This window comes from Dasypus novemcinctus, chromosome 1, assembly GCF_030445035.2.
Source record: "Dasypus novemcinctus isolate mDasNov1 chromosome 1, mDasNov1.1.hap2, whole genome shotgun sequence".
In the NCBI taxonomy this organism is placed as follows: domain Eukaryota; kingdom Metazoa; phylum Chordata; class Mammalia; order Cingulata; family Dasypodidae; genus Dasypus; species Dasypus novemcinctus.
The window spans coordinates 79,818,783-79,844,699 of NC_080673.1; the positions used below are offsets into that span (position 1 = coordinate 79,818,783).

Sequence of the window (25,917 nt, forward strand, 5' to 3'; positions counted from 1 at the left end):
ATTTTGTATGACTCCATTAGCATATGTTTCAGTATGACATTGTTCTTGAGCTGCATATTGATTAGAGCAGTATCCCTTGAAAGAAATTAAAAAATGATTTACTACCACTGTGTTAGTAGATATCAAAAATTAAGCATATTTACTTTGTGTCATACATTTAAATAGCTGCAAAGGATTTAATTTATGGTATATTTGTATATTTCATATAAATATAATTTCAATATAAAAGTTACATCATTCATTTAATTATATCCAATGGAATATAGATATCATAGAGATTTGGTACTTTCCATTATTCACTTTATTTATTTAAAGATTTATTTTTCATTTATTTCTTTCCTCCCCCCCCCCCAGTTGTCTGCTCTCTGTCCATTCGCTGTGTGTTCTTCTGTGACCACTTCTATCCTTATCAGTGGCATCAGGAATCTGTGTTTCTTTTTGTTGCATCATCTTGTTGTTGTGTCAGCTCTCCATGTGTGCAGTGCCATTCTTGGGCAGGCTGAACTTTCTTTTGCGCTGGGCGGCTCTCCTTATGGGGCACACTCCCTGCGCGTGGGGCTCCCCCACACGGGAGATAGCCCCGCGTGGCAAGGCACTCCTTGTGTGCATCAGCACTGCTCATGGGCCAGCTCCACATGGGTCAAGGAGGCCCATGGTTTGAACCACGGACCCCCCATGTGGTAGGTGGACGCCCTATCCATTGGGCCAAGTCTGCTTCCCCATTCACTTTAAAAATACATGAACAAGCTCTTCTTAGACCTTCAGAAATTTTATATAGTACATTTTTCTCCTTGAAATTGTATTTTAAATTTTATTCCACCATAGAATCCAAACATAATATACTATTTTGCTTTAATGTGTGTGTGTGTGTGTGCATAAAGAGAGAAATTAAATTCTTTTAAAAAGTTCCTTTCTGGATTTTATATTTCTAGTTCACAACTGATTAAAAAACAACAAGAAACCCCCAACATATGATAAATAACTGTTAAAAATAGAAAATAACAGTTTGCCCAGTCACTTCTTAGAAGGGTTGGATTTAAGGTGTTTGTACTAAAGGAGGCTTCACAGATATCTATTTAAATTATTCTTTTGGCCATTTTAAAGGCTTTTAAACCTTGGAGCAATGTACTGTGGTAGGATTTGGTTTGAGTACAAGATAAACCTTTCTTTTGTGAAGTGGAAGAATGGACATTTTAAAAGAGAATGAAGGGTCAGGAGGCCCTGGGTTTGAACCCTGGACCTCCTATATGGTGGGCAGATGCTCTATCAGCAAGAAAAAGAGACACAGATTCCTGGTGCCACTGACAAGAATGCAAGTGGACACAGAAGAACACACAATGAATGGACACAGAGAGCAGAGACCCGGGGGTGGGGATGGGGGGTGGGGAGAAGAGTGGAGGGTAGAGAAATAAATAAAAAATAAATGTTTAAAAAAAAGAGAGAATAAAGGGGAGTAGATGTAACGCAAGCAGTTGAGTACCTGCTTCCTGCACACTTGGTTTCTGATTCCATCCCTGCTACCACCTAAAAGCAAAACAAACAACAAACAAACAAGCAGACTTGGGGAGCCAATGTAGCTAAGTGGTTGAGCACTGGCTTCCCACATACAAGGTCCTGGGTGCAATCCTTACTCTCGGTACATTGGGGAAAAAAGGAGAAAAAAAAAAGGAATGTGATCTTGATTTCAACAAGATCAGTTTTAGCGAAGAATACAAATGAAATTTGAGGATCTGAAAATTGATACCTTTAAAGTCCATATACTCCTGGGAAAGTTGTCATATCTTCTCAAAAGTACACCCAGTTTGAAGACTAATGTATTAGAGCTTATTTTCTCATTGAAATCTCAGCTACCAATTACTATATACCTGTAGATCAGTGGGAAATCACATCCTTTTACTTATCTTTATTTAATCATGCACTTTTATTAGTTAAAATGTTCTCTATTTGTTGATATATCTAAAACAGTGCATTCTTTTTAGTTTGTAAATTGATAAATTGATTAGAAATCATCCCTTTGTTCTATTAATAAATTTAATTTTATATTTTGTATGCTTACTTTCATTTGTCTAAATTATACTGCCAATAATACTTTGTCTGTGTTACTTTTTGCTTTTTTTGATTTGCAAAATCAGTCAAATTTTCCATTTCTTTCCTTTCTCTAGTGGGAATAGAAAGTACAGGATCCTATTATTATTTTACTAGTAGCTTTCTTTATATTTTAAACAAACATTGAAATATATTTTCTTACCATTTTCAAAAATTATCTGTTACTTCCCTTCCTGAAGAAGACTATATCATTTAGAAGCATACTGTTATTTACTAACTACCTTCACCTATCTCATACCTAGGCCTATTGGGGATCATCTGACGTTTTGGTTTCAGAATGCTAGTAATTTTTAAATTTTCTTCAAATTATGGCTATTTGGATTTCAGGTTGTCTTACATTATACATCTACATCATCAGTACATATGTCCAACTTCAAAAAAAAAAAAAAAAAGGAATAATCTCTGGTAATTCTGACCAAGGAAAAGGGGAGAAAATACAAGTAAACATTAGAGGAAAAAAAGGGAATATAAGCACAGGCAAACAGAAGGTTATAAAAACTATTAAAGAATACTGTGAACTATGTTTTACCAGCAAATTTCGAAATGTAGATGAAATAGACAGTTATCAAGAAAACTACATTTTCAACAAAAATATAATTTTCAAAATTGATTTAAGAGAAAGAAAACCCAAACATATCAGTGAAAATAGAAGAAATGACTGATTTTTTTGCTGAAGACTTTTGACCTACCTTTAAGACAGATAATTTCTGAGTTATATAAATTGTAGCAGAGAAAGAAACAAGATGGAAATCTTTTCATTCATTTTATGTGGGTAATATAAGTTTGATTTCAAAACTAGACAAGATAAGTACATAAAAAAGAAATATATGCTCCAATTGCATGAATCTAAATACAAAAATTCTAATCAAAACATTAGCAAATTAAATCCAGCAGTGTATTAAAAGAATATACTACCAACAAGTAGAGTTATTGCCAAGTGGCTCAATCAATTAATGTAATCCAGTGTGTCATCTGCAAATGAAAACAATTATGATTGTCTCAATGGAAAGAATATATATATATGATATTCTTTGATAAATCATTACTTTGTCCTCATTTCTCCTAGAAACTTGGGAATAAAATTAAACTACCTTAATTTCATGTAATCAAATTGGAATAAACAAGGATGTCTGCTACTATTGCAATGATTCAATATTGTCAGGAGGTCCTGCTTATCTGTAAAAATTGAAATATCAGTATTGAAAAGGAAAAATCGGAATAGTTACATGAATAGTATGATTTTCTGCCTATAAAACCCAAGAGAATCATGTGGAAATACATTATAACTGTTATTTATTAACATAAAAGATAACAGTAAATATTAAGTAAACTCAATAGTGTTATTATATGCTAGGCAGGAAATAGAAAGGAAAATATTTCATTTACAGAAGCTACAAAAAAATTTTTTTTAAATCTAGGAATAAACTGCACAAGAATTGAGATCTATGTTTAAAAAGGAAAGCTTGTAGATACAACCCCAGGTATTGGTTCTCCTGAGGGCTACAGAGACCCACAGGTTCTATGGTCATGGCAGATGGAGTTCAGTGCCATGTCAGTTGGCCCTACTTTGGAGTTTGTGTTTCTGTGCGATGGAGCTGGACTTAGATGGGATCTTTGTCCACAAGTCTCTCCTTTTACTTTTCTGGAACTGTAGTTGGTGCTGGGGTTTAATGTATGCCCAGAGGTCCTGAATCTCTGGACTGACCATGTGATAGCCAGACCCTGAGCCTCAACAGACTTGCAACTCCTACACTCTGGTTTATTGAACTTACCCCACTCATCTGACATGGATGTGAAGAAGGTCAACCACCACACCAGGGAGCCAAGACTGCCTGCAACTGAAAGCAGGAGAATTGCATCCAGCATCCATGTGGAATCTAATCCCCCTCTTGATATAGATGTAGAGTGGACACAACCATTCTGAGGTCCACAGGATGGAGGAATAGACTATGGATTAGAGTGGACTTACATCAGTAAGTCTATTCATGAACTGTTGTGATTAGTAATCAAAGAAAATGTGGCATTGATGTGGAGAAAGTGGTCATGGTGGCTGCTGGGGGTAGGGAGTGGGAGGAAGAGATGAGATGTGGGGGCGTTTTCGGGACTTGGAGTTGTCCTGGGTGGTGCTGCAGGGACAGTTACTGGACATTGTATGTCCTCCCATGGCCCACTGGGTGGAATGTGGGAGAGTGTGGGCTATGATGTGGACCATTGACCATGGGGTGTAGCAGTGCTCAGAGATGTATTCACCAAATACAATGGGTGTCTAATGATGATGGAGGAGATTGTTGTTATGGGGGGAGGAGTAGGGTGAGGGGGTTGGGGGATATGGGGACCTCATATTTTTTTTAATGTAATAGTAAAAATATAAATAAAGACAAAAAAAATAAAAATGAAAGCTTTACTAAAGCTTGAAAAATAAGTGAAGAAACATATCACAGTCCTGAATGGGAAGACAGAATACAATCTAATATATACATTAAATATTATCCTAATAAAAAACTTTTTTCTTCATTTGGGTGGGGAGAAGTAGGAGGTACTTGACTTCCAAATTAATCTGAAATGAAAATGATGTGATATTGGCACATGAACAGCAAAGAGGTCAATTGCATCAACTACAGTAGTGGTTCTCAATTTTGGTTGTGCATTGAAAATACTTGGAGACTTTTAATAAAATTACTGGGAGCAGAGGTGGCTCAAGCCATTGCGTACCTCCCTCCCACATGGGAGGTCCTGGGTTTGTTCCTAGTGCCTCCTAAAAAGAAGACAAGCACACAGTAAACACAGATAGCAGACAGTGAGGGCAAACAATGGGGGACAGGGGAGAAATAAATAAAAATAAATCTTAAGAAAAAAATTATGCCCAGCCCCTCTCCCATGGATATGAAGTGGGGTTCAGGCTTTGCTATATATTTAAAAGCCCAGAGATAATGCTAATGTGTAGGCAAGAATGGAAATTACTGAACTATGGAGATCAAAAAATGGCAGTGTACATATAGCATGATACTAAGTAAATTTCAAAAGACTTTCAAAGTGGTGGGAAAAGTTATTGGGACAATTGGGTCTCACCTCAGGGACAAAAAAATCTTTAGCACTAATCTGAAATAAATTCCATATGGATCAGAGACTGGTATATAAAATAAACAGAAAAATAAAATATTTATTTAAAAGGTTATATTTTAATTCTACATATTTCAAATGCACAAACTTGCTTCTCAAAAATGTGCTTGTATTTAGCAATATATACTAAGAATTTTTAAAAAATCTTTATACCTTTTGGCCAAAAATTACATTTCTGGGAAGAAATCAAGCTGCCCACAAAGATTTATGTATAAAGATATATTAATTGTAAAAGTATGAAAACTTCAAAACAACCCAAATATGCAACACTACGAAGAAAAACTGTGGCTTTTCTACACCAAAATTGGATGCAGAACCATCTGATCAGAATCACCTGGTCCTTTTAAAAAAAAATTAGAGTCCTAAATTCCCACCTCTGATCCACTCACTCAAAAACAATCCAAGTGGCTTTTAAGCACATTGAAGTTTGCGATCCACTACTCTGTACAGTGAATTATTTTTTTAACCATGAATAATCTTGGTTAACTACTTCAAACCCACTAACGTGTATTATTTTAAATAATGGAAAATAACAAGTGTAGGGGAGGACATGGAGAAATAGGAACTCTCCTGCACTCCTGGTGGGAATGTAAAATCTGCAATGGCTGCATGAAAACAGTTTGAAAGTTCCTCAGAAGTTTAAGATAGAATATCCATATGACCTGGCAATCCCATTACTAGGTATATACTCAAAAGAACTAAAAGCAAGGACTTGGACAGGTATTTGCAAACTGATGCTCATAGTGGCATTACAATTACCAAAAGATGGAAGCAACCCAAGTGTCCATCAACCAATGGATAAAAAAAACGTGGTTTATGTGTGTGTGTGTGTGTATATAATGGCATTTTTTCAGTCATAAAGAGTACTATGACAAATATGACCACATGAACCTTGATGATGTCATGTTAAGTGAAGTAAGCCAGACACAAATATTATATGATTTCACTTATATGAAATACATAAAATAAGCAAATACATAGAGGCAGAAGGTAGATAACAGGTTAGTAGGGTTTGGGGTGTGTGGAGGGAAGGAATGGGAAGTTATTGCTTAATGGGTGCAAAGTTTGGGGTGATGGAAAAGGAGAACAATATTGTAAATGTAATTAATATCACTGAATTGTTTGTGTTGTATACATGTTATCACAATAACATTTTAAAAAATCATGGTTAACATTTTCCTCATAAATATGCACAGGAAGGAATTATACACACTTGTTAGCAGTGTGGTATTGTTTTTATACTTTCTTTTTTATTTTGTATATTTGATAGAATGAGCATTTATTATTTATAGTTATTAAATGAGTTATATAAAAAAGACTTCTAAGAGTACCTTTAGAGTCACCTGCTTGAGGACAGCGATCTATGTTTGTAAACATTTCTAATGAGTTAAATATAATTTTTATTTGCAATTTATGTCAGAGCAGCAGTTACCAATGTAGAAGTAATGAATAGATTTCTTTGTGAAATTAATGTGCTGCCAAATTGAAGCACCTGAGGCCAGATCTCATAGTAAAAGGTAATGATTTAATCTTATAATTATCTTAGCAATATTATACCATACCTTTAAGAGGGTATAAAATTCTGAGGTGAGTTATTTTCTGGTGTAAACTAGAGTTTAAGACTATCATGATTTTTCTACATGTCACTGAATATGGCTTTCTCAGTATAAGTTAAATTAACTGTGGGGTATGAAAACAAAGGGGTTATGAAATTATCTCTCTTAGTTATCTTGTTTTTTTTTGACAGTCATGAAATAAATGTGGTTTTTCTTGTCACATATAGATGCTAATTTCATTACATAACAGTTAAGCAACATTAAAAGAATGAGAGCATGTGTTGTGATTTATTCAGAGGTATGATTCCCCTATTTTCCACATCCTCAAGAATGCTCTCTTTCCAGGGGTCCTGCCATAGCAAGAACCATGGCTTATTTTGGGGAAGGAAAAGGAGCCATCCACGTGGATAATGTCAAGTGCACAGGAAATGAGAGGTCCCTGGCTGACTGTATTAAACAAGACATTGGAAAACACAACTGCCGCCACAGTGAAGATGCAGGGGTTATTTGTGATTATTTTGGCAAGAAAGCATCAGGTAGCAGTAAAGGTAAGTTACCTTCTGGGGTCTTGTACAAGTCAAAATATACTAATCCCCAGTACACTATTAAAATCAGTACTTTGATAAGAAAAATTCCACAAACAAGAATTTATACAATCTCTTGTTCCTTGCAAGGCTAGTATTGAAAGGCAGTGGTTCTTGACAAACTTGCCTAGGTAGAGCTTTCAGTGAGAACAAGCTTCAGGGACAGGAGTGGATCAATAGGCCCTTATAATCCTTGGGATCATCCCTTTTTTATATTCTTAACTATTTCCATACCATTCCTTCTCTGAATATATTAATAATAAAAAAGGTCAGACTAGTCGATATCCTTGAAGAATCAGAAATGAGATTTACTTCATAAAATGAAAGAAATAAATGAAAATAAAAAGATGAATCATAGGAAGGCACTTCTTCCACGTCTATTCATATTTTTAAACAACAGGAATTATTTTTAAAAATGGATTGTAAAAAGAAAATGATCTTTTGTAGGTTTTATTCTTTGAAATCTAAAGAAAATGAGAAGTAGTCTTTCGGTAGAGTACAGTAATAAATAGATGTTTCATACTTTGAAAAGCAGAAGAGTTCTTGAAAGTTCTGGATAAAGTTAATTTTTATGAAATAAATAATTCCTGAAAGGAATTAGGGGTAGAACTAGCTATTTTGGAGAAATCTGTGGTCATATTTTATGAAAAGAACTATCATCTCTTTATTTATTTGAATTGAAAGGTCATGGTTTTGATGCATTTGATTTTTCTTAAAATCAGGTACATCTATATTTGAGTATGTTCTTTTTCTAACATCATTTAATGATGGCCTAACATCATTTAATGATGGCCAAAGACAATACAGGAAATCTCATTTTATTGTGCTTTTCTTTATTGCACTTTGCAAATAATTGCATCTTTTACAAATTGAAGGTTTGTGGCAGCCAGGTGTTGAGCAAGTCTATCAGCGCCTTTTTTCCAACAGCATGTGACCTCTTCGTGTCTCTGTGTCCCATTTTGATAATTCTCACACTAACTTTTTCATTATTTTTGTATCTATTATGGTGATCCATGATCTGTGATTTTTGATGTTGCTATTGTAATCATTTTGGGGCCCCACAAATCATGCCTATGTAAGAGGGAGAACTTAATTGATATGTTGTGTGTGTTCTGATTTCCCCGTCTCTCCCTCTCTCCTCGGACCTCCCTGTTCCATGAGATGAGACAAAACAATATTGAAATTAGGCCTACAATGGCCTCTAAGTGTTCAGGTGAAATGAAGAGTTACATGTCTCTCATTTAAAATCAAAAGCTAAAAATGATTAAGCTAAGTGAGGAAGGCATGTTGAAAGCTGAGTTAGGCCAAAAGCTAGGCCTCTTCTACTAAACAGCCAAGTTGTGAATGCAAAGCAAAAGTTCTTGAAGGAAATTAAAAGCTCTACTTCAGTGACCACATGAATGAGAAAGTGAAAGAGCCTTCTTGTTGATACGGAGGAAATTTTAGTGGTCTTGATAGAAGATCAAACCAGCCACATTTCCTTAAGCCAAAGCCTAATGCAGAAAAAGGCCCTAAGTCTCCTCAATTCTGTGAAGGCTGAGAGAGGTTAGGAAGATGCAGAAGAAAAATCTGAAGCTAGCAAAAGTTGGTCCAGGATTTTAAGGAAAGAAGAGTCTCCATAACATAAAAGATCAAGCTGAAACAGCAAGTGCTGATATAGAAGCTGCAGCAAGTTATCCAGTTAAGACGATTGATGAAGGTGGCTCTGATAGATATGGGCAAACTTTCAGTGTAATTTTTTTGGTAATTCTAAAACGTCTCTAAAAATGAAGTTTTATATTACTAAAAAAACCAAAACAACCACAAAAAAATCTCCCCCCCTCCCCTTTAAAAAAAAATCTTATGGAAAGGATTCACCATTCTAGATGCCATTAAGAACAATTCGTGATTGATTCATGGGAGAAGGCAAAAAAAAACAACAATAACAGAAGTTTGGAAAAAGTTGATTCTAGGCTCAGATGATAGTTAGCATTTTTTACCAATAAAGTATTTTTAAGGTATATACTTTGTTTTTTTAGGGATAATGTTATTGCACAATTAATACACTACAAAATAGTGTAAACCTAACTTGTATATGCACTGGGAAACCAAAATATACATGTGGCTTGCTTTGTTGTGGTATTTGCTGTATGCAGGTGGTCTGGAACTGAACCCGCAATATCTCTGAAGTATGCTGCTCAGTTAATGGATTGCATGTTGCTAATATGATTCTTCACTCTCTGAGGGGCTTTTGAGTGTGGAGAGGAACATTTATAACCCTTTGTCCTTTGTTTTACATTCTATTTTATAAATTATAAATATATAATCAATATATATAATAAATAAAAATTTTGTAAGCCAATTTTCCTAAATATTGATTAACACTTAGTTTATTAAATTCTCTTCAATAATTTAAACTACAGTTACAAATTTAATATAACAATTATTTGGATTACATCAAATGCCTAAGCAGGAGAAAAAATAAAAATTTTAAAATTGTACAAATGTAACTACACTTATATGTAAACCTGCTTTAAATTATGAAATAACACGGATGTTTCTTCATTATTTCATTTTTTTAATGCCTTTCTAAAGTTGTAGCTATACTTACTCTGATACCTTTCCAAGGTTCTAGCAATGTCACTATACTGCAAAAAAATTGCAGTCTTAGATCAGTTAGGTTGCAGAATCTGGCTGATTAATCTCTTGATTTGTTGTTGAGTATCAGGACCCAGTGACTTCTATAAGGTGATTCAACTCAAGCCATTGGTCATCTGATGGAACACTTTTATAAATGAACTTCATTTTTGCTCTCCAATTTTTTTTTTTTTTATCAGTGAGTTTTAGGGCTTTAAAAGTGGTTTTAGTTTCTTGCAATATGGTGCTTTGCCCCAGAATAATGTAAACTTTTGAGTTCTGCTTGCTCAGTGTTATCCTTCTTATCCTGGCATAGGTTTTTTAAGATTTATTTTATATCATTCCCTCCCCCCCCCCCCCGCCATTGTCTGCTCTCTCTGTCCATTCGCTGTGTGTTTTTCTGCGTCCACTTGCATTCCCCAGCAGCACTGGGAATCTGTGTTTCTTTTTTGTTGCGTCATCTTGCTGTGTCAGCTCTGTGTGTGTGCAGTGCCACTCCCTGAGCGGGCTGCGTTTTTTTTTGTGCTGGGCGGTTCTCCTTGCGGGCTACACCCCTACATAGGGCGCCCCTGCATGGCACGTCCCTCCTTGCACACATATCAGCACTGCATGTGGGCCAGCTCATCACACAGGTCAGGAGGCCCTGGGTTTGAACCCTGAACCTCCCATGTGGTAGGCGGACGCTCTATCAACTGAGCCATGTCTGCTTCTCCCTTGGCATAGGTTTGAAGCACTATGGGAAACTTACTCCTTTCTCGTGTCTTTTAATTTGCAGTGCCACCTAGAGGTCTCATCTCCTAAGAGATGAGGGTTAAAATTTGACAGCATACCTCTGAGATCATTTTGCAAATTCATCTTGTTACACACTGTTGAACCTCTTTTTCCTTCAAGCAATAAGTAGTGCTAATTCCCTATTGGACTCCTTCTTGCCTGGCTGTTGTGGGAGACCACTGTGCTGATTAGGTCATCATGTTCTTGGTACAGTTCCCATACTTTCTTCTTACACAGATTGAAAAAAAATTTACATGAGTCTATACTTTATACACATATACTTATCCAAAGAAATAAAATGTCCCATATGAATTCTCTTAAAATTATTTTTAAAACTAGTAATACCTCATTATATTCACCCTTCTTTTGTTTACCCCATTTTCATATATTTTTAATTTAACTCTTCTCTTTCGTATGTCGTTACAAACTCATGTCCACTCACAAAATCAACTTTTTCAAGCTGCCTCCTGTATTCCATTAACTCTGAGATCTATGAAAGCAATCTTTCTCACCAGCAATAGGATATTTCAGGCCCGTTCAAATTTTACCCTGCCCTGGTGCACGGAATTAGTTACTGAAAAGAAAATACATTTATTTTAGTACGGAGGAAAGTGAGAAACTAAATGGTACATAATGGGTAAAAGTGCTATTGCTGTTAGGCCACTTTAGTGATAGAACTAGAAAAATACTTATGTTTTTAAGACCAAGAGCTCCTATCAATGTATCTAACTTACATACCCTAGTTTTCTTTTTTTTTTAGAGATTTATTTATTTATCCCCCTTCCCCTCCCGTTCCCCCTCCCCCTCCCCCACCCTGCAGTTTTTACTGTCTGTATCCATTTGCTGTGTGATCTTCTGTATCAGTTTCTCTTTTGGTCTTCTAATTTTTTCTCCTCTAGGATGTATCGGGATTCAATCCTGGGGATCTCTGATGTGGGAGAGAGGTTCCCTGTTATCTGCGACACTTCAGTTCCTGATCTCTGCTACACTTCACCTTGACTCTCTTCTTCACCTCTTTTGTTGCGTCATCATCTTGCTGTGTGATTCACTTGCACAGGCACTGGCTAACTGCATGGGCACTCGGCTCACCGTGCGGGCACTCAGCTTGCCACACGGGCACTGGCTTACCACTGGCTCACCACGTGGGCACTTGGGCTCGCTGCGCAGGCATACTCTCTCTTCTTTTTTACTGGGAGGCCCCAGTAAAAAAGAAGGGATTAAACCTCAGTCCTCCCATATGGTAGGCAGAGGCCCTATCATCTTGAGCCACATCCGCGTCCCTCTAGTTTTATGAAGTTAGGAATTTTTTTGGATCACCAAGATTTTCTATTACATAAGTGTTGCAGGATTTCATTGAGTTTCACTGTATTTCCTAGCAGAAGTCCTTAGGCACATATATGATAATGAGAGATTATTATCTGAATATTTAAACATAAAAAATAGTATGTCACATGCACTTCAAAGAAGTCTGTTTATCTTGGGAAGTCTATGTTCCCTTAAATATAATTTGCCACTTAAAATTTTCTTAGCAAACCCTTCCCTTATATTAATGTACTATACAAACAAATGCAAATTCAGGTCAGACTTCTTTCTTTGGAATGTGCTTTGCACCTTTGACTTACATTTTTATATATTGCTTGGAACAGCGTTGTATGTGAAAAGCAATTTAGACAATTACTGTCTTTGCAGTTCTCTTGTTTGGTTTAATGTCTCTGAACTCCTAAGTAGCCTGTATAATCAGCAGGAGAACGAGGTACCCACAGGGAGGATGTGCTGGACAGGCCAACCACTCAGCAGCCTATGAAACCTTCTCAGAGCTGAAAGGTGGGAAGCCTCATAAAGTTTCTTATCGGCTTGCAAATTATTGCCACCTTGGTTAAATGAGGAAACAACTTTTTATTTTTATTGTAAGAAAAATTATCCTGTAGTTTGCAGAGAAGTGGCATGTTAGAATAGAGTAGGGAAAGCGGATGTGGCTCAGGCGATGGAGGTCCTGCCTACTACATGGGAGGTCCCGTTCGGTTCCTGGTGCCTGTTGGAGAAGCTGAGCAAGACAGCAAGCTGACGCAATGACTGGAGCGGATGTTTTGGTGAGATGACGCAACCAAGGGACAGCAAGGAAACACAATGAGAGATGCAACAAAGCAGGGAGCAGAGGTGGCTCAGGCAATTAGGCGCCTCTCTCCCACTTGGGAGGCCCTTGCATTTGGTTCCCACCATGACCCTAGAAGTAGAAGACCAGAACACAACAAACGGACACAGCAAATGCAAACAACGAGGGGGTGGGGAGAAAGAAATAAATAAAATAAATCTTAAAAAAAAATAGAGGAGGAAGGAGGAAAAGGTGCAACTTATATTTTTTACCCTTCTTCCAGGGGTATGATAGTTTAATTACTGACCTATTTCTCCTTCAGGGTCCCTTTCATCTGTTTGTGGTTTGAGATTACTGCATCGTCGGCAGAAGCGGATTGTTGGTGGGAAAAATTCTTTAAGGTAAAAGTTCTTCAAAAGAGATTTTCAATATTACAGAATTATATATATACATTTAGGGTTGCAAATTGGGGACTTTTCTACTATTTGTAAGGAGTTTATTTTAACCACTTTATTTTCTAAATTAAATATAAATAACATGAATAATTTCACTGTCCTTTTACCTACATTTGCCTTTTATAGGTCAAGTTCTTTTTTTTTTTTTAAAGATTTATTTATTTATTTAATTCCCCCCCTCCCCCGGTTGTCTGTTCTCTGTGTCTATTTGCTGATCTTGTTTCTTTGTCCGCTTCTGTTGTCGTCAGCGACTTGGGAAGTGTGGGCGGTGCCATTCCTGGGCAGGCTGCACTTTCTTTCGCGCTGGGCGGCTCTCCTTACGGGGCGCACTCCTTGCGTGTGGGGCTCCCCTACGCGGGGGACACCCCTGCGTGGCACGGCACTCCATGCACACATCAGCAATGCGCATGGGGCAGCTCCACATGGGTCAAGGAGGCCCGGGGTTTGAACCGCGGACCTCCCATGTGGTAGATGGATGCCCTAACCACTGGGCCAAGCCCGTTTCCCAGGTCAAGTTTTTATAGCACAATACCTCAATTTATGAAATAGATGTGTTGCTGAAAAATCGTGTGGCAGAAACAAACTAATAGGGCACTTGAAAAATGTGTGGATGACAAAGGTTCATTTAATTTAGAACATTTTTGTTTCATTTTAGTTTAATATTTTTGTTGTTGCATTTGTTATTTTGTGAGGAAAAACCAGTCTCTGTTTATTCAATACTTGTTCAGATTGCTTAGGTGAGGTGGAGTGAGGAGAGACATCATATTTTAAATCATGAAATATAAAGAAGACAAAACTGTTTCCAAGAGTGTCAGATGGGTGGGATGCATAAAAATGCTTGTAAGCAAATCTTCAGGGCTGCTGGTATGCAGTCTGCTCAGAGTTGAAGGGGCATAATTTCCAAAGTAGGAAAGGGACCTTATGTTCTACAGTCTCTTTTATTCTTCTGTCCCCCAACCTCCAAGCCTTCTAAGTCATTGCCTTACTACTTTTCTGTCTTTTATGATATATCGTTTTCTTCTTAGGGGTGGTTGGCCTTGGCAAGTTTCCCTCCGACTGAAATCACCCCAAGGAAATGGCAGGCTCCTTTGTGGGGCCACGCTCCTGAGTAGCTGCTGGGTCCTTACAGCAGCACACTGTTTCAAGAGGTATGTGTTCATCTTTCCAATTAACTCATTTTGGCTCTTATTTACCAGTTCTTCCAATCACTTTAGTGTATTAGAGACTTGTGTTATCGGAGCGAGCTCATAAGACATCCCTCTCTGTGCAAGTGGCATCGTAGATGTGAGGGAGAACTGTCTTAGTTTGCCAGGGCTGCCATAACAACGCAATGCAGAATATTTGGCTTAAAACAGCAGTAATGTATTGTTTGAGAGTTCTGGAGGCTAGATGTCTAAATCAAGGTGTTGGCAGGGCCACGATTCCTCTGAAGTCTGTAGGGTTCTGTCAATGGCGAGCAATCCATGGAGTTCCTGGGTTTATGGCATAACTCAACCTCTTCCTCTGTAGTTGCCTCTCTGTCTCTATTGTGTCCAAGTTTCCTCTCCTAATTGGATTAGGACCCACCCTAATTCAGTTTGGCCTCATCTTAACTGATATCATCAAAGATCCTATTTCCTAATAGGGTCACATTCACAGGACTGTGGCTAGGACTTGAATATATCTTTTTGGGGGACACAATTCAAACCATAACACTGAGATAAGGAACAAAGAGAGCATTCAGGAAGCCACTGCCCTTGGTGGTAAAGCAAACTCTAGGTTTAGGGAGAAGAAAGGGAGTATGGTCACAATGTTAGTGTTTCTCCCAAGTGCCTATCTGAGGATAAAATCTTATCCCAGTAGAGCTAGAAGAGGCCTCAGGCTATGTAGTTAAGAATGCTAAGGAACAGGTAGCACAGTTTTAGTGTTTTGATTCCTTTGATTCTTTTGGGGCTTTTGTCTTTTAGATTTCTCTATTTTTTTACTTTCTAGAAAATCAGGGAGTATCAGTTTCATTCTTTTTTTTTTTAGATTTATTTATTTTTATTTATTTATCTCCCCTCCACACCCCCTGTTGTCTGCTCTCTGTGTCCATTCACTGTGTGTCCTTCTATGTCTGCTTGCATTCTTGTCAGTGGCACTCTGTGTGTGTGGCGCCATTCCTAGGCAGGTTGCACTTTTTTTCACGTGGGGCGGCTATCTTTGCAGGGTGCACTCCTTGCATATGGGGCTTCCCTACATGGGGGACACCCCTGTGTAGCACGGCACTCCTTGTGTGCATCAGCACGGCATGTGGGCTAGCTCACCACAAAGGTCAGGAGGCCCTAGATTTGAACCCTGTACCTCCTGTATGGTAGATGCTCTATCAGTTGAGCCAAATCTGCTTCCCTCAGTTTCCTTCTTGGCTTTTATAGTTCTGATTATTTTCTCTTGTCCTAAACATTTTATTAGTCCAATCTGAAGTATTTACAATTCAGAGGGGAGATCACAGAGAAAATCAGTTATGTCTGAGTCCCAGAGCTCATGGTGTCAGAGTCCTCAATAAAACCCAGCTCTTTTTAATCCTTGTTCAATGCTCTTTCTTGGGTCCTGGTTAAGGGTTATTTCCTCTGAATGAATTTTTGTATTTAAAAATGTATGCCAACAATTGGCAAAATATTGATAATTATTGTAGTAAGGTGATAAATATCTTGAGCTTCATTGTACTATACTCTCTCATTTCTTGTGTTAAAAAGTTGTCATAATAAAAAGTTTTAAAAAAACATGTAGCATATTGTTGAAAAGTTCTTTCAAATGAAAATTTGTTTTATATTTTTCATATATATCAAATGGGACATAGCTTTGCCTCATTATGTGTTTGAAATCCATTCATGTATATGTTGTTTATTCACTTTAACTGACATATGAGTTTTAACTCCTACTGTAAGGCTGAATCACAATTTGTTTGTTCTACTAATGGATAGTTAGGTATTTTCCATTTTTTTCATAATTAAAAAACAATGCTGGAAATAAGAAAAAAAAAGAAAACAATAACAGCAACAACAAAAAACAATGCTGGGAAGCAGATGTAGCTCACTGGTTAGTACCTGCTTCCCATATATAAGGTCTTGGGTTCAATCCCTAGTACCTCCTTAAAAAATGCTGTAGTAAATATCCATATACCATATGGAGACATTTTGCTAGGGCCAGGAGTATGGGCTCCTTTCAATTTTCCTACCAATTTACTCTCTTAAGTAATTGTACCAGTTTATATCATAGCATTGTGTAAGTTCCTGTTTCCTACATCTTCACCTAAACTAGAGGCTATCAAAATTTTTAGGTTTTGCAAATCTTAGTGTTTTTGAATCCCTTTTTAATTGTATTTCCCTGATTAATGGTTTTCTCTTTTGTGAATTCTGTTTGTATCCTTTGCCAATTTTTCTATTGTATTATTTGTCTTTCTATAATTGATTTTTTAGAGTTTTTGCTTATGGTCTGTGTTCAAAACCTTTGTTTTTATGTGTTACAAATACCTTTTCCCAGTCTGGGGCAAATTCTTTTACTTTTATCTATGGTCTTTTACTTACAAAGATATATGAAAATTTAATATATTTAAATGTCTTAGTCTTTTCCTTTTAAGTTTTACAAAAGCCTTTGATATTAAAAAAAAAAATCTTTCCCTTGCCCGTATAATGAAGACATTATTATTTTTTTCTTAAAGTTGGCAGGACCTTTATCCTTGTCCTATTCAACATCACTAAACTGAAAAAGACACTACAGAGTTTATTAATTTTTGGATGCCAGGAAACTGGGAGGGACCACCATTATGTTGGAAGATAGGAACATGTTGGCAAAGATCTTGGACCAGGAAACAGGTCTTGAATATAGAATAAGTAAAAAAAGACTCATGGTTTTTAGTGTCCTGCAATCTTAATACAATTCAGCAGTGTAATGTGATTACCCATGAAGTTAATTCACTCTTGGGCTGCACTGAGAGAAAAATAGTCCAAACAAAGCAGCAAGGAGCCTTGCCATTCTTGGTTATTGTGCTACCACTGCTTTGGGAGATCAAAGCACTGTCCTCAGTTTCGAGTGCCACACCTGTGAGAAAGAAACATGGTGTACCAAGGAGGGCTAGCAGAAAGGAGAGAGGTTTCCCAGTCCTTTTGTAGGAACTGGGGATGCTTAGGCTTGTGTAGCAGATTGATTTAGTTATGAATTCCAAAAATAGATACTGGATTATATTTGTAATCTGGTCTATACCTAGGCAAGATTAAATTAAGATTAGGGCTTTGATTGGGCCATGTCAGTAGGGTTTTGAATCCCTACCCTTTGGCGTATGAGAACTCACAGATAAAAGCCATGGAAAAGGACAGTTGGAGTTTTTTGATACTGGAGTTTTGAGCTGGAACCCAGGACATGAACACACAGGAAAAGAACACAGAGGAATAGAGACAGCTCCTTAGACACAGCAAAAGCCTCTGGAAGAGAGACAGCACTGTTTGCCTGATAGTCTACAGCTGACCTTGTGGAAAAAAGCAGAAGAGCTGAACCCAGAGAGAAATGAACCCCAGGAAGAAAGGAACCCAGGAAGCCTGAACCGTGGCAGAGTGCAGTCATCTTGCTCTAACATGTGGCAAAAGACTTTGGTGAGGGAAGTAATTTACACTTTATGGCTTGGTAACTAAGCTTCTAACCCAAATAAATACCCTTTATAAAAACCAACAGATTTCTGGTATTTTGCATCAGCACCCCTTTGGCTTACTAATACAGCTTGAAAAGAGACTATTTAGGATATCACATGGTTAGTGCTTTTAAAATATTTGATCCCTGATTGTATGGAATCAGAATAGACTTGAGGTCTGTTAAAGGGAGATAAGGTAATTTTTGTTTTAACAAGAAAGTTTTTAAAAAAATTGTAATTGTTTTTAACTTTTTGAGCACTAGGACAGTTCAAAGATGGAATGGTCCATATGTGGTAGGAAAAGTGAATTCTGTTATGGGAACTATTCAGGCAGAGAGAGGCTAGATTCATGTATTCATGGAGAGGTTGAATGTAAATAATGTCTGATGTTAGGCACAGCAGTGAGAATGCATAAGGACTATTTGAACGATGGCAAGTATTAGCTGAACAGCACATCTTGGATTTGTGTAGTTGAGTTAGAAAGGAGCTGGAAAAGCCAGGAATACCGGAGTAATGAATTTATATTTTGTCTCTGGACAGTGGGAAACCACTGAAGATTTTTGAGTCTTAAAATATGATCAAAGAGGAGTTTTAGGAAATGAATCATTTGGAGCTGTACAAGCTAGGTCTGAGGCAGTAAAGCCAAGTTTTAAATTTAGAGATCTGTGAATGGGCTTGAATTATATGAAAAATCTGTGTAAATATCTTTATGTGCCCTTTTTCTGGAGTGACTTAAATTGGTCCATGTCACCAATGGACTAAAAACAACCAGGGTAGAAACTAATTATGAGACTATTACAATAATAGAGATAGATGGTAGAAAAGGAAAGAAAGAGAGAGAAGACTGAGACCTGATGACAGAAATCAATAGAACTTGGTGCAGTGTAGGAGGAGACGTCCGTCCATTATGACCAGGGTTACTATTCTAGCTCCTCCAATTGTAAATTGTTTAAACTGCAAAAAATCCTTTAACTTCTGTGAGCCTTTGTTTTTTCATCTGTAAAATGAGGGTAATAACATTTCATAGTGTAGCTATGAGAAACAAATGATCTGCGGTGCATGTAAAAGTATTTTACAAATTGTAATATTCAAAACAAATGTTGGTTATTATGTTGGGCTTCAAAGACAGGAATCAAAGAAGAGTATGGTAGGAAACTGGAAAGAATCTTGGAGAAACCTGTTTTGGGGTTTAGAGTTTAGGCAAAATGATTCTTCCGTAGTTAAGTTTAGATTATCTTCCTCTAGTTCGACTCCTTATCTCTCAAGTTTTTCTAAAAGTTTTTGTTGTAGGAGTTCAAGGCTGAAAGTATTAAAGTGAAGAAATTTCCCTCAAAATTGCACTTGAGGTTGAAAACTTTGGTCTGACTTTTGGGTTCCTCAGAAGGTCTTTACTTTTTAGGTACTTGCTTGGATTTGTTTATATGTAATTATTCCTCCTATGACATGCTCCTTCTAGATTATTGCTTAAAGTCAGTAATTGTCTCAACTGTGTTTATAAGCCAAGCATCCAGTATATTACTTGGCACATAGTAGATGCTACTAAGCAATGGTTGCCTGATGAAAGTAGGGCTCAGCTCCAGATTGTGGATATATTTAAGAATGTTGGCCTCTTTAGAGAAGGTGGTTTTTTGAACCTAGATCAACAGATAACTCTTTCCATATGTCATTCTGAATTTCTTGCCATTATCTGTGCAGTTTAAGATAAAAGCAGTTAAAGAGCAGAGGAGCCAGATCTGTAGCATTTTTAAAATATTTGTAGCATTTTGATAAAATGCGAGACTTCTTTAATGTGAATAGAGGAAAACTGCTTTGCACATGTGTTACATATCTATCTGACTTGGTCTGTAACCTTTATCAGATTTCATAGATTTCCTGTTTTGAAATGCCTAAGGAAGCTACACTCACATGTTTATTGCAGTAAGTTTATTAAAAGGCAGAGAGCCAGTTACCAGTGATTAGAACAAGCCCCACATTTAGTTTTTCTGATTCTGGGGCTTGTGTTAAAATAACCCTCCTTTAAGCACCCAAAACACTGAAATATATACAATAGATTTCCCATTAAATTGTAGAGACTGTAATGCAGAGGCAGTGTAGATTTCTTGGGAGGTGAAAAGATACTTTAATCTAAATTAAGGTTTCCTGACTAGTAGGGAACCTGGTTTCATATTTTGAAATTAGCTTTCCTACTTTCATTTTCTTTCTATTTGTACTTCCACAACTTTGTTTACTCCAGCACCTCTGCATAGATAAAGGCCTCTTTTTAATTGGGCCTCCTTAGGTTCTTGCCATTGTGGGCCAGTGCTCCAGAGTGGCCATTTCTGAACAAAAAGGCACAAATTACCATGATCAAGGTTATTTTATTATATGGGATGAGAGCTTTTTATGTTTATTTGTTTTGCCTTCATAGAGCAGTTACTGTTATCCTCATATCAGAAAAATCTGGGAAAGATGGCCTGGGGAGGATGAGATCCGAATGTAAGAGCTCGGCTCCAAAAGCCTCAGTTATACTCCTTTCATATAAAATTGTCTCTTTACATGATGAGGGTACTTCATTAGAAGGCTGGCAGAGTTCTAGTAATTCCAATTCTTATTTGCTCAAGTGTGCCCTACAACTTTCATTTATTGTTAGGGATTGCAGATACTTTTCTATGTAAACATAACAAGGGTTAACTGAGATAGTTGGCAAATCATTATTTTAAAGACTTCTATTTTATATTTTTCACATCTTTCCTAGTGTTAATGGAATACAGATTTTGGAATGCAACATCCTGTTGGCAGTTTGAAGTAGAAACTTGAATAATTTAAGCTCTTGGTAGTTGTCCTATGAATCTTACACAACATAGATTGCTTGTTTTATTGTTTTTTTTTCTTTTTAATTCTAAATCACAACTACAAATACCATGAGATTACCTTCCTTCAATATGACTGAGCAAAAAATGCTTGAATATTAAGCTAATTCCTTTTAATTTCTTATTTTGATAACAAGGGCAATTCTGGAGTAAAGAATGTACCTGAAAAAAAGGCCTCTCATTTCGGGAATTCTACTCCAAATTTCATTTGTCCTAAGAATATAATTTCACCTGATTTTATCTTTTTGCCTTTTTGCCTGGAATCATGATAGCAATCAGAAATTATGAGACTGTTGATCTGAAAATCAGAAATTTCTAGATCTTTGTAATTAGAAAGATGAACCTCAGAGGGATTGAGAACTTTTAATAACACAAGATGTAAATTTAACATCTGTTCCATCATGACCTAGAACAAATTTCTTAAGAACATGGTCTTTCTTGAGACATATAGTCATGCCCAAATCATTTCCTGAGCACACACAAATATATACAGAAGTCGCAGTGGAAGAGTCTGCAGAGTAGAGCACTTCTCCCTAAGCAACTGGAACCGTTCAGACAAACTGAACTTCAGTCAACTGCTTTTGTGAGTTTCATCCAGACAGAAGAGAAAAACAAATTCCAGTAATAACAGATGTGCATATGCCGATGTAAAATGTTTACTTGTAATGATAAATCCATGTAGAGAATACACATAAGGAATATGATCCTACAATCTAATTGGTAACTCTTCCATTTTTTATTCTGGTAATTTTTGTTGTTATTTAGAGAAACTGGGATATTGGATTTTACTAAACTGCTGTGTCTCAGAGCCTCTCTTGCTCAAGCTTATCTGAGAATTTTAGCCAATTTTTATTTGAGGGGGAGTCGAAGGCATTTCAGAAAGAAAACAACTAAATGATGTGTCAGCCAAAATCTGAAATGTTTGTTTTAAAAGCATTTTTGAATATCACAATCAAAAGTTTATCAAAGTAACATATCCTTAAAATATGTTTTGAAAAAGAGGACCATTTTATGTGTTTCCTTGAGAGGTCTAGAACCATAGTAAATCTTTTGAAGACAGCAGCTATGTTGGGGACTTCTGCCAAAGTGCTATCCCTGAAGTGTGTAATCACATAATCACACCCAGTGGGGGAGGTGACAATAGAAGACAAATATTTGGTTGGCAAACTAATCCAGTCTCATGTCAGATGCACTTTAAATTCTAAGCATTATATCTATTATAAAAATAATCTAAGAGGAGTTTGGGAATCACTGTATAGGTTCAGTTAGCCCCATTTCCTTAAATCAAAACAACTTTAAAATATAGGTACTAATAAAGAACTTAGTTTTGACAAGAATGGTGATTTTTCCTTCGTCAGGTGAATATTTCATTTAATATTTAATATTAACTCCTGATTTGTGAGCATACTAATTCTGGTATATATTAAAAATGCCTGCAGAAAACTACTTGATCAGAGAAGACAAAACATGTATAGAATGTGTATGTTTTTTGCATTTTTAAGTGATATCTGTTAGTAATCTCTTAGGATGCTTACTTCACCTGGTTAAATTCTGGACATGCAGAGGCAGGAGTTGTGCTCATACATACTTTTAAGAGACTTTGGTTAATTGGTTCTCAGCCTGACTGTGAATCTGAACTACCTGTGTTCCTATTGCAGCCCCGTAAACTTATACTCTGAGCTTATGGCTCCTGATTATTTGTGTTTTTTCAGTGCAATACATATTATTCTGATAAACAGCCAGGGTTAACAAAAGCATTATATCTTTGTGGGGAAAAATTTTTTAATGATATGGAAACTTTTTTGATGGTTTTATTACAATATGGGAATGGTTTAGCAGATGCTCCTTTGGTTTCAGTAAGTTAGAGATGTCTGTGTACATTGATCTTTCAAAAGGAGTGATTGAACTTACTTATTAAGAGTGTTCTCTGTATAAGGTACTTTGCTTGGTACTGAGGATACAAAAGTGAGAATAACATGGTGCTTGCTCTTGAGGAGCCTTTAACTGGGGAGACCTGGCATCTTCACAAGTTAAGTCTTAAACATTGTTGTAAGTGCTATGCTAGAGCTACTGGTAATTCTAATAGAAGGACTGGCCAGTTTGGGGGCAGGCCAGGGTATCAGAAAGAGTTCCTAACAGATCCTTGTCTTGAGACTTGAAAAGTAAAATCAGTTTTACATTTGAAAAGAGTTTGAATAGATATTGAAAACAGTTTGAATAGACATAGATGTGTGAAACATCTTTTCAAGTATTAATAGTGTAAACAAGAGAGGCACAGGAACCAGACTGGCATCAGAGAGGTAGATGAGGACTAGTTCTTAGAAAGGTTTGCCCATCACTTAAGGAACTTGAACTTTATTATGTAGACCGTGGGGCCTTGAAGGGTATTCAGAAAAGTGGTTCTATTATCATATAGAAACATCATACCACCAAGAGTGTGAAGGATAGTTCGAAGAGGTTAAAACTTGAAGTCACAAGCCTATTTAGGGGACTGTTGCAATGTCCAGATATTCAGCTCCTTGGCACATTAAGGCAAGATTGTCCAAGGCTTTATCACTGAGATTACTTTTAAAATAAATGTTTTTGGTGTGGTAATATCCTGTTTCTTTATTTACTGTTTAAAGGACCCCATTTTTAGAGATATTGTAGAGTAGATGTATACAGCCAGTTTAGATGAAAGGACCATTTTAGCTAAATGTCACAGCTCTTTGGAAAATTATGTTGCAATAAGACTTTTATTTTTAGGTTGAACAACAATGTGATTATCTTAAAGGTATAAACAGTTGACATTTGAAGGGAATATATCATTATTCAAGCATAAAATTTGTTCCTAAGCAATGTAAGAGACTGCATTAAAGTTATAAAATAAGGTAGGATGCTTAGTTTATGCAAAATTATCCCTCTAGACTAGTGCATCTAATAGAAATATAATGCAAACCATAAACAGAAGCCCTTTATGTAACTATAAATTTTCTTTTAGCCCCATTAAGAAAAGCTTTAAAAAACCTAAACTGATGAAATTAATTTTAATATTTTATTTAACCTAATATATCCAAAATATTATCATTTCAAAATAATATAAAACTTATTGAGATATTTAATATTCTCATTATCTATTGAGAGAATATATTTAATATTCTTTTTCCATGCTAAGTATTCAAATTCCTTTCTGTATTTTATACTTTTAGAGCATTTCAATTCACACTAACTCATTTCAAGTGCTCAGTAGCCATATGTGGCTAGTGACTAACATAATGGATAGCACAGCTTTAGAAATTCCACTTCAAAGATACATAATTCATTTCAGCATGTTCAAGAGTGCACTGAAATTATTCTTGTTAGAAAGGTGTTAAATCACTTGGAGTTTACTTTAAATGCCTGGATATATTGTTAATAAGGCATATTATGTTTTTATAGTATACTAGTAATATTAGTACACAGAAAGTAGAAAAGAGAATTATTTAAATTCCCGACTGATTGTGGTAGATTGGATTATATGCCCCAACAGAAGACATGTTCTTAAATGTAGTCTGCAGTCCGGTGGGTGTGAATGCATTTGTAAATAGGATGTTTTGAAGATGTTATTAGTTAAGGTGTGACCAAATTGAATCAGGGTGGGTCTTAATCCACATTACTAGAGATCTAATAGAGGAAATACGAAGCAGTCAGGCGAAATCTGAAACAGGGAGAAGCTGGAAGATGGAGAAGGCCAGAAGTCAGAGAAAGCCACAGGAGAGAATGAAGCAGATGGACATACGATGGAAGACTGCTGTCACCAGAATGTTACTGACTCTGGGAAAAAGAAAGGTTGGCCTTGCTGATGGCTAGATTTGGGACTTCTGGCCTCTAAAATGGTGGGCTAAAAAAGTCTTGTTTAAGCCAATCCATTGTGTGGTCTTTGTAATAACAACCTTGGCAAACTAAGACACCTGATAATTCTCCATTATTTTCAATTACTTTTTTACATTTTCAGGATGTGAAATAATCCTAAGCTTTCCTTCAGTTTTGGAGTGGAAACCCAGAAGGTTAGTCTCTAGGCACAATATATAAAAAGCTTTTTGAATTTTAAAGATATGTTATGGTTTAAGTTTGAAAATGGAGAGTCTCATTGAATCACAGAAAATGATTAATGCTATAGATCCATAGTAGATACCTGTACAAGCCAAATCATCTTTGTTGCACTGTTTAGTTTTTTGATCTTACATAGTTAAGAAAATTCCATTACATATGGAAGGTGGTGAGAGGCCTACCTAAGGCTATTAGAATATTCAGGCATTTCATAATCTCCAGGAATTTTAAAGGAGTAAATGAAAGGCTATATTTTAAGTAGGCAGTCACTAGCAAATTACAAGCTTTTAAATATCAACTTCTTTAAGCTTACATTCAAGTACATACCTTGTATCTAGTAGAAGACTCTCAAGTGTTGGTCAAAAAGCCAAGGTGAGATAAGTCACTAACATGTGTATTCATCCCAAAACAGTCAGATCCATCATTAAATAGGTAAAGAGTTGATGAAACCAGAGTTGGAGTTTTGGCAGGTAAAAGGAAAGACATTGAGAGTTTTACAAAACAGTGATTATAAAAATGGACAGTAGAATCCAAGTCAGGTAAGAAGGGAAGTCATGAGCAGAGTGAGGGTAAATGAAAAACTAGTGGGGTCAAAAGACTGAATTCCAGTGGGGTGGAAGACTTGTAAAGACAGGAGATAGTACACAAAGTATATGCTTGAAGTCAATATTTTACAAGTGTATACTATTTGGTAAAAAATGGGTCTAGGTCTCATCTTGGCAGTGGATAGCTAAGATGAAGTAGAGAATATGCTCACTGCAGATGTGGAAATCGGAACTAGAAGGGAAAAGTATTGGAAATTAAGTCATTAAGAATGTGGTCAAGTCATTAAATAGTGGTAGAGGGTAAGACAATGAACAAGGTGCTTTGATTTTCAGTGAAAAAGAGGAAGTAATCAGGAGGTAGGTTGTGTTATGTGGGGACATTGGCCATGTTTAGGGACATTTGCCCATGTCTGGAGAAATTTATGGTTGTCACTATTGAGGGGGTGCTATTGCCATCTAATGTATATAGGCCAGAGTTGCTTCTAAACATCCTACAATACACAGGATAGCCCC

At 36.5% G+C, this 25,917-nt stretch overlaps 1 protein-coding gene across 1 annotated transcript in view; it reads left to right on the plus strand.

Annotated features, from left to right (window-relative positions):
- The window catches only part of PRSS12 (serine protease 12), a 78,696-nt gene that overhangs the window by 47,260 nt on the left and 5,519 nt on the right, over positions 1-25,917 (plus strand). Inside the window, exons 7-9 of the mRNA XM_012519845.3 lie at positions 7,128-7,330; positions 13,168-13,246; positions 14,326-14,448. Coding sequence (XP_012375299.3) covers positions 7,128-7,330; positions 13,168-13,246; positions 14,326-14,448 — 405 coding nt within the window. The remainder of the gene's footprint in view (positions 1-7,127; positions 7,331-13,167; positions 13,247-14,325; positions 14,449-25,917) is intronic.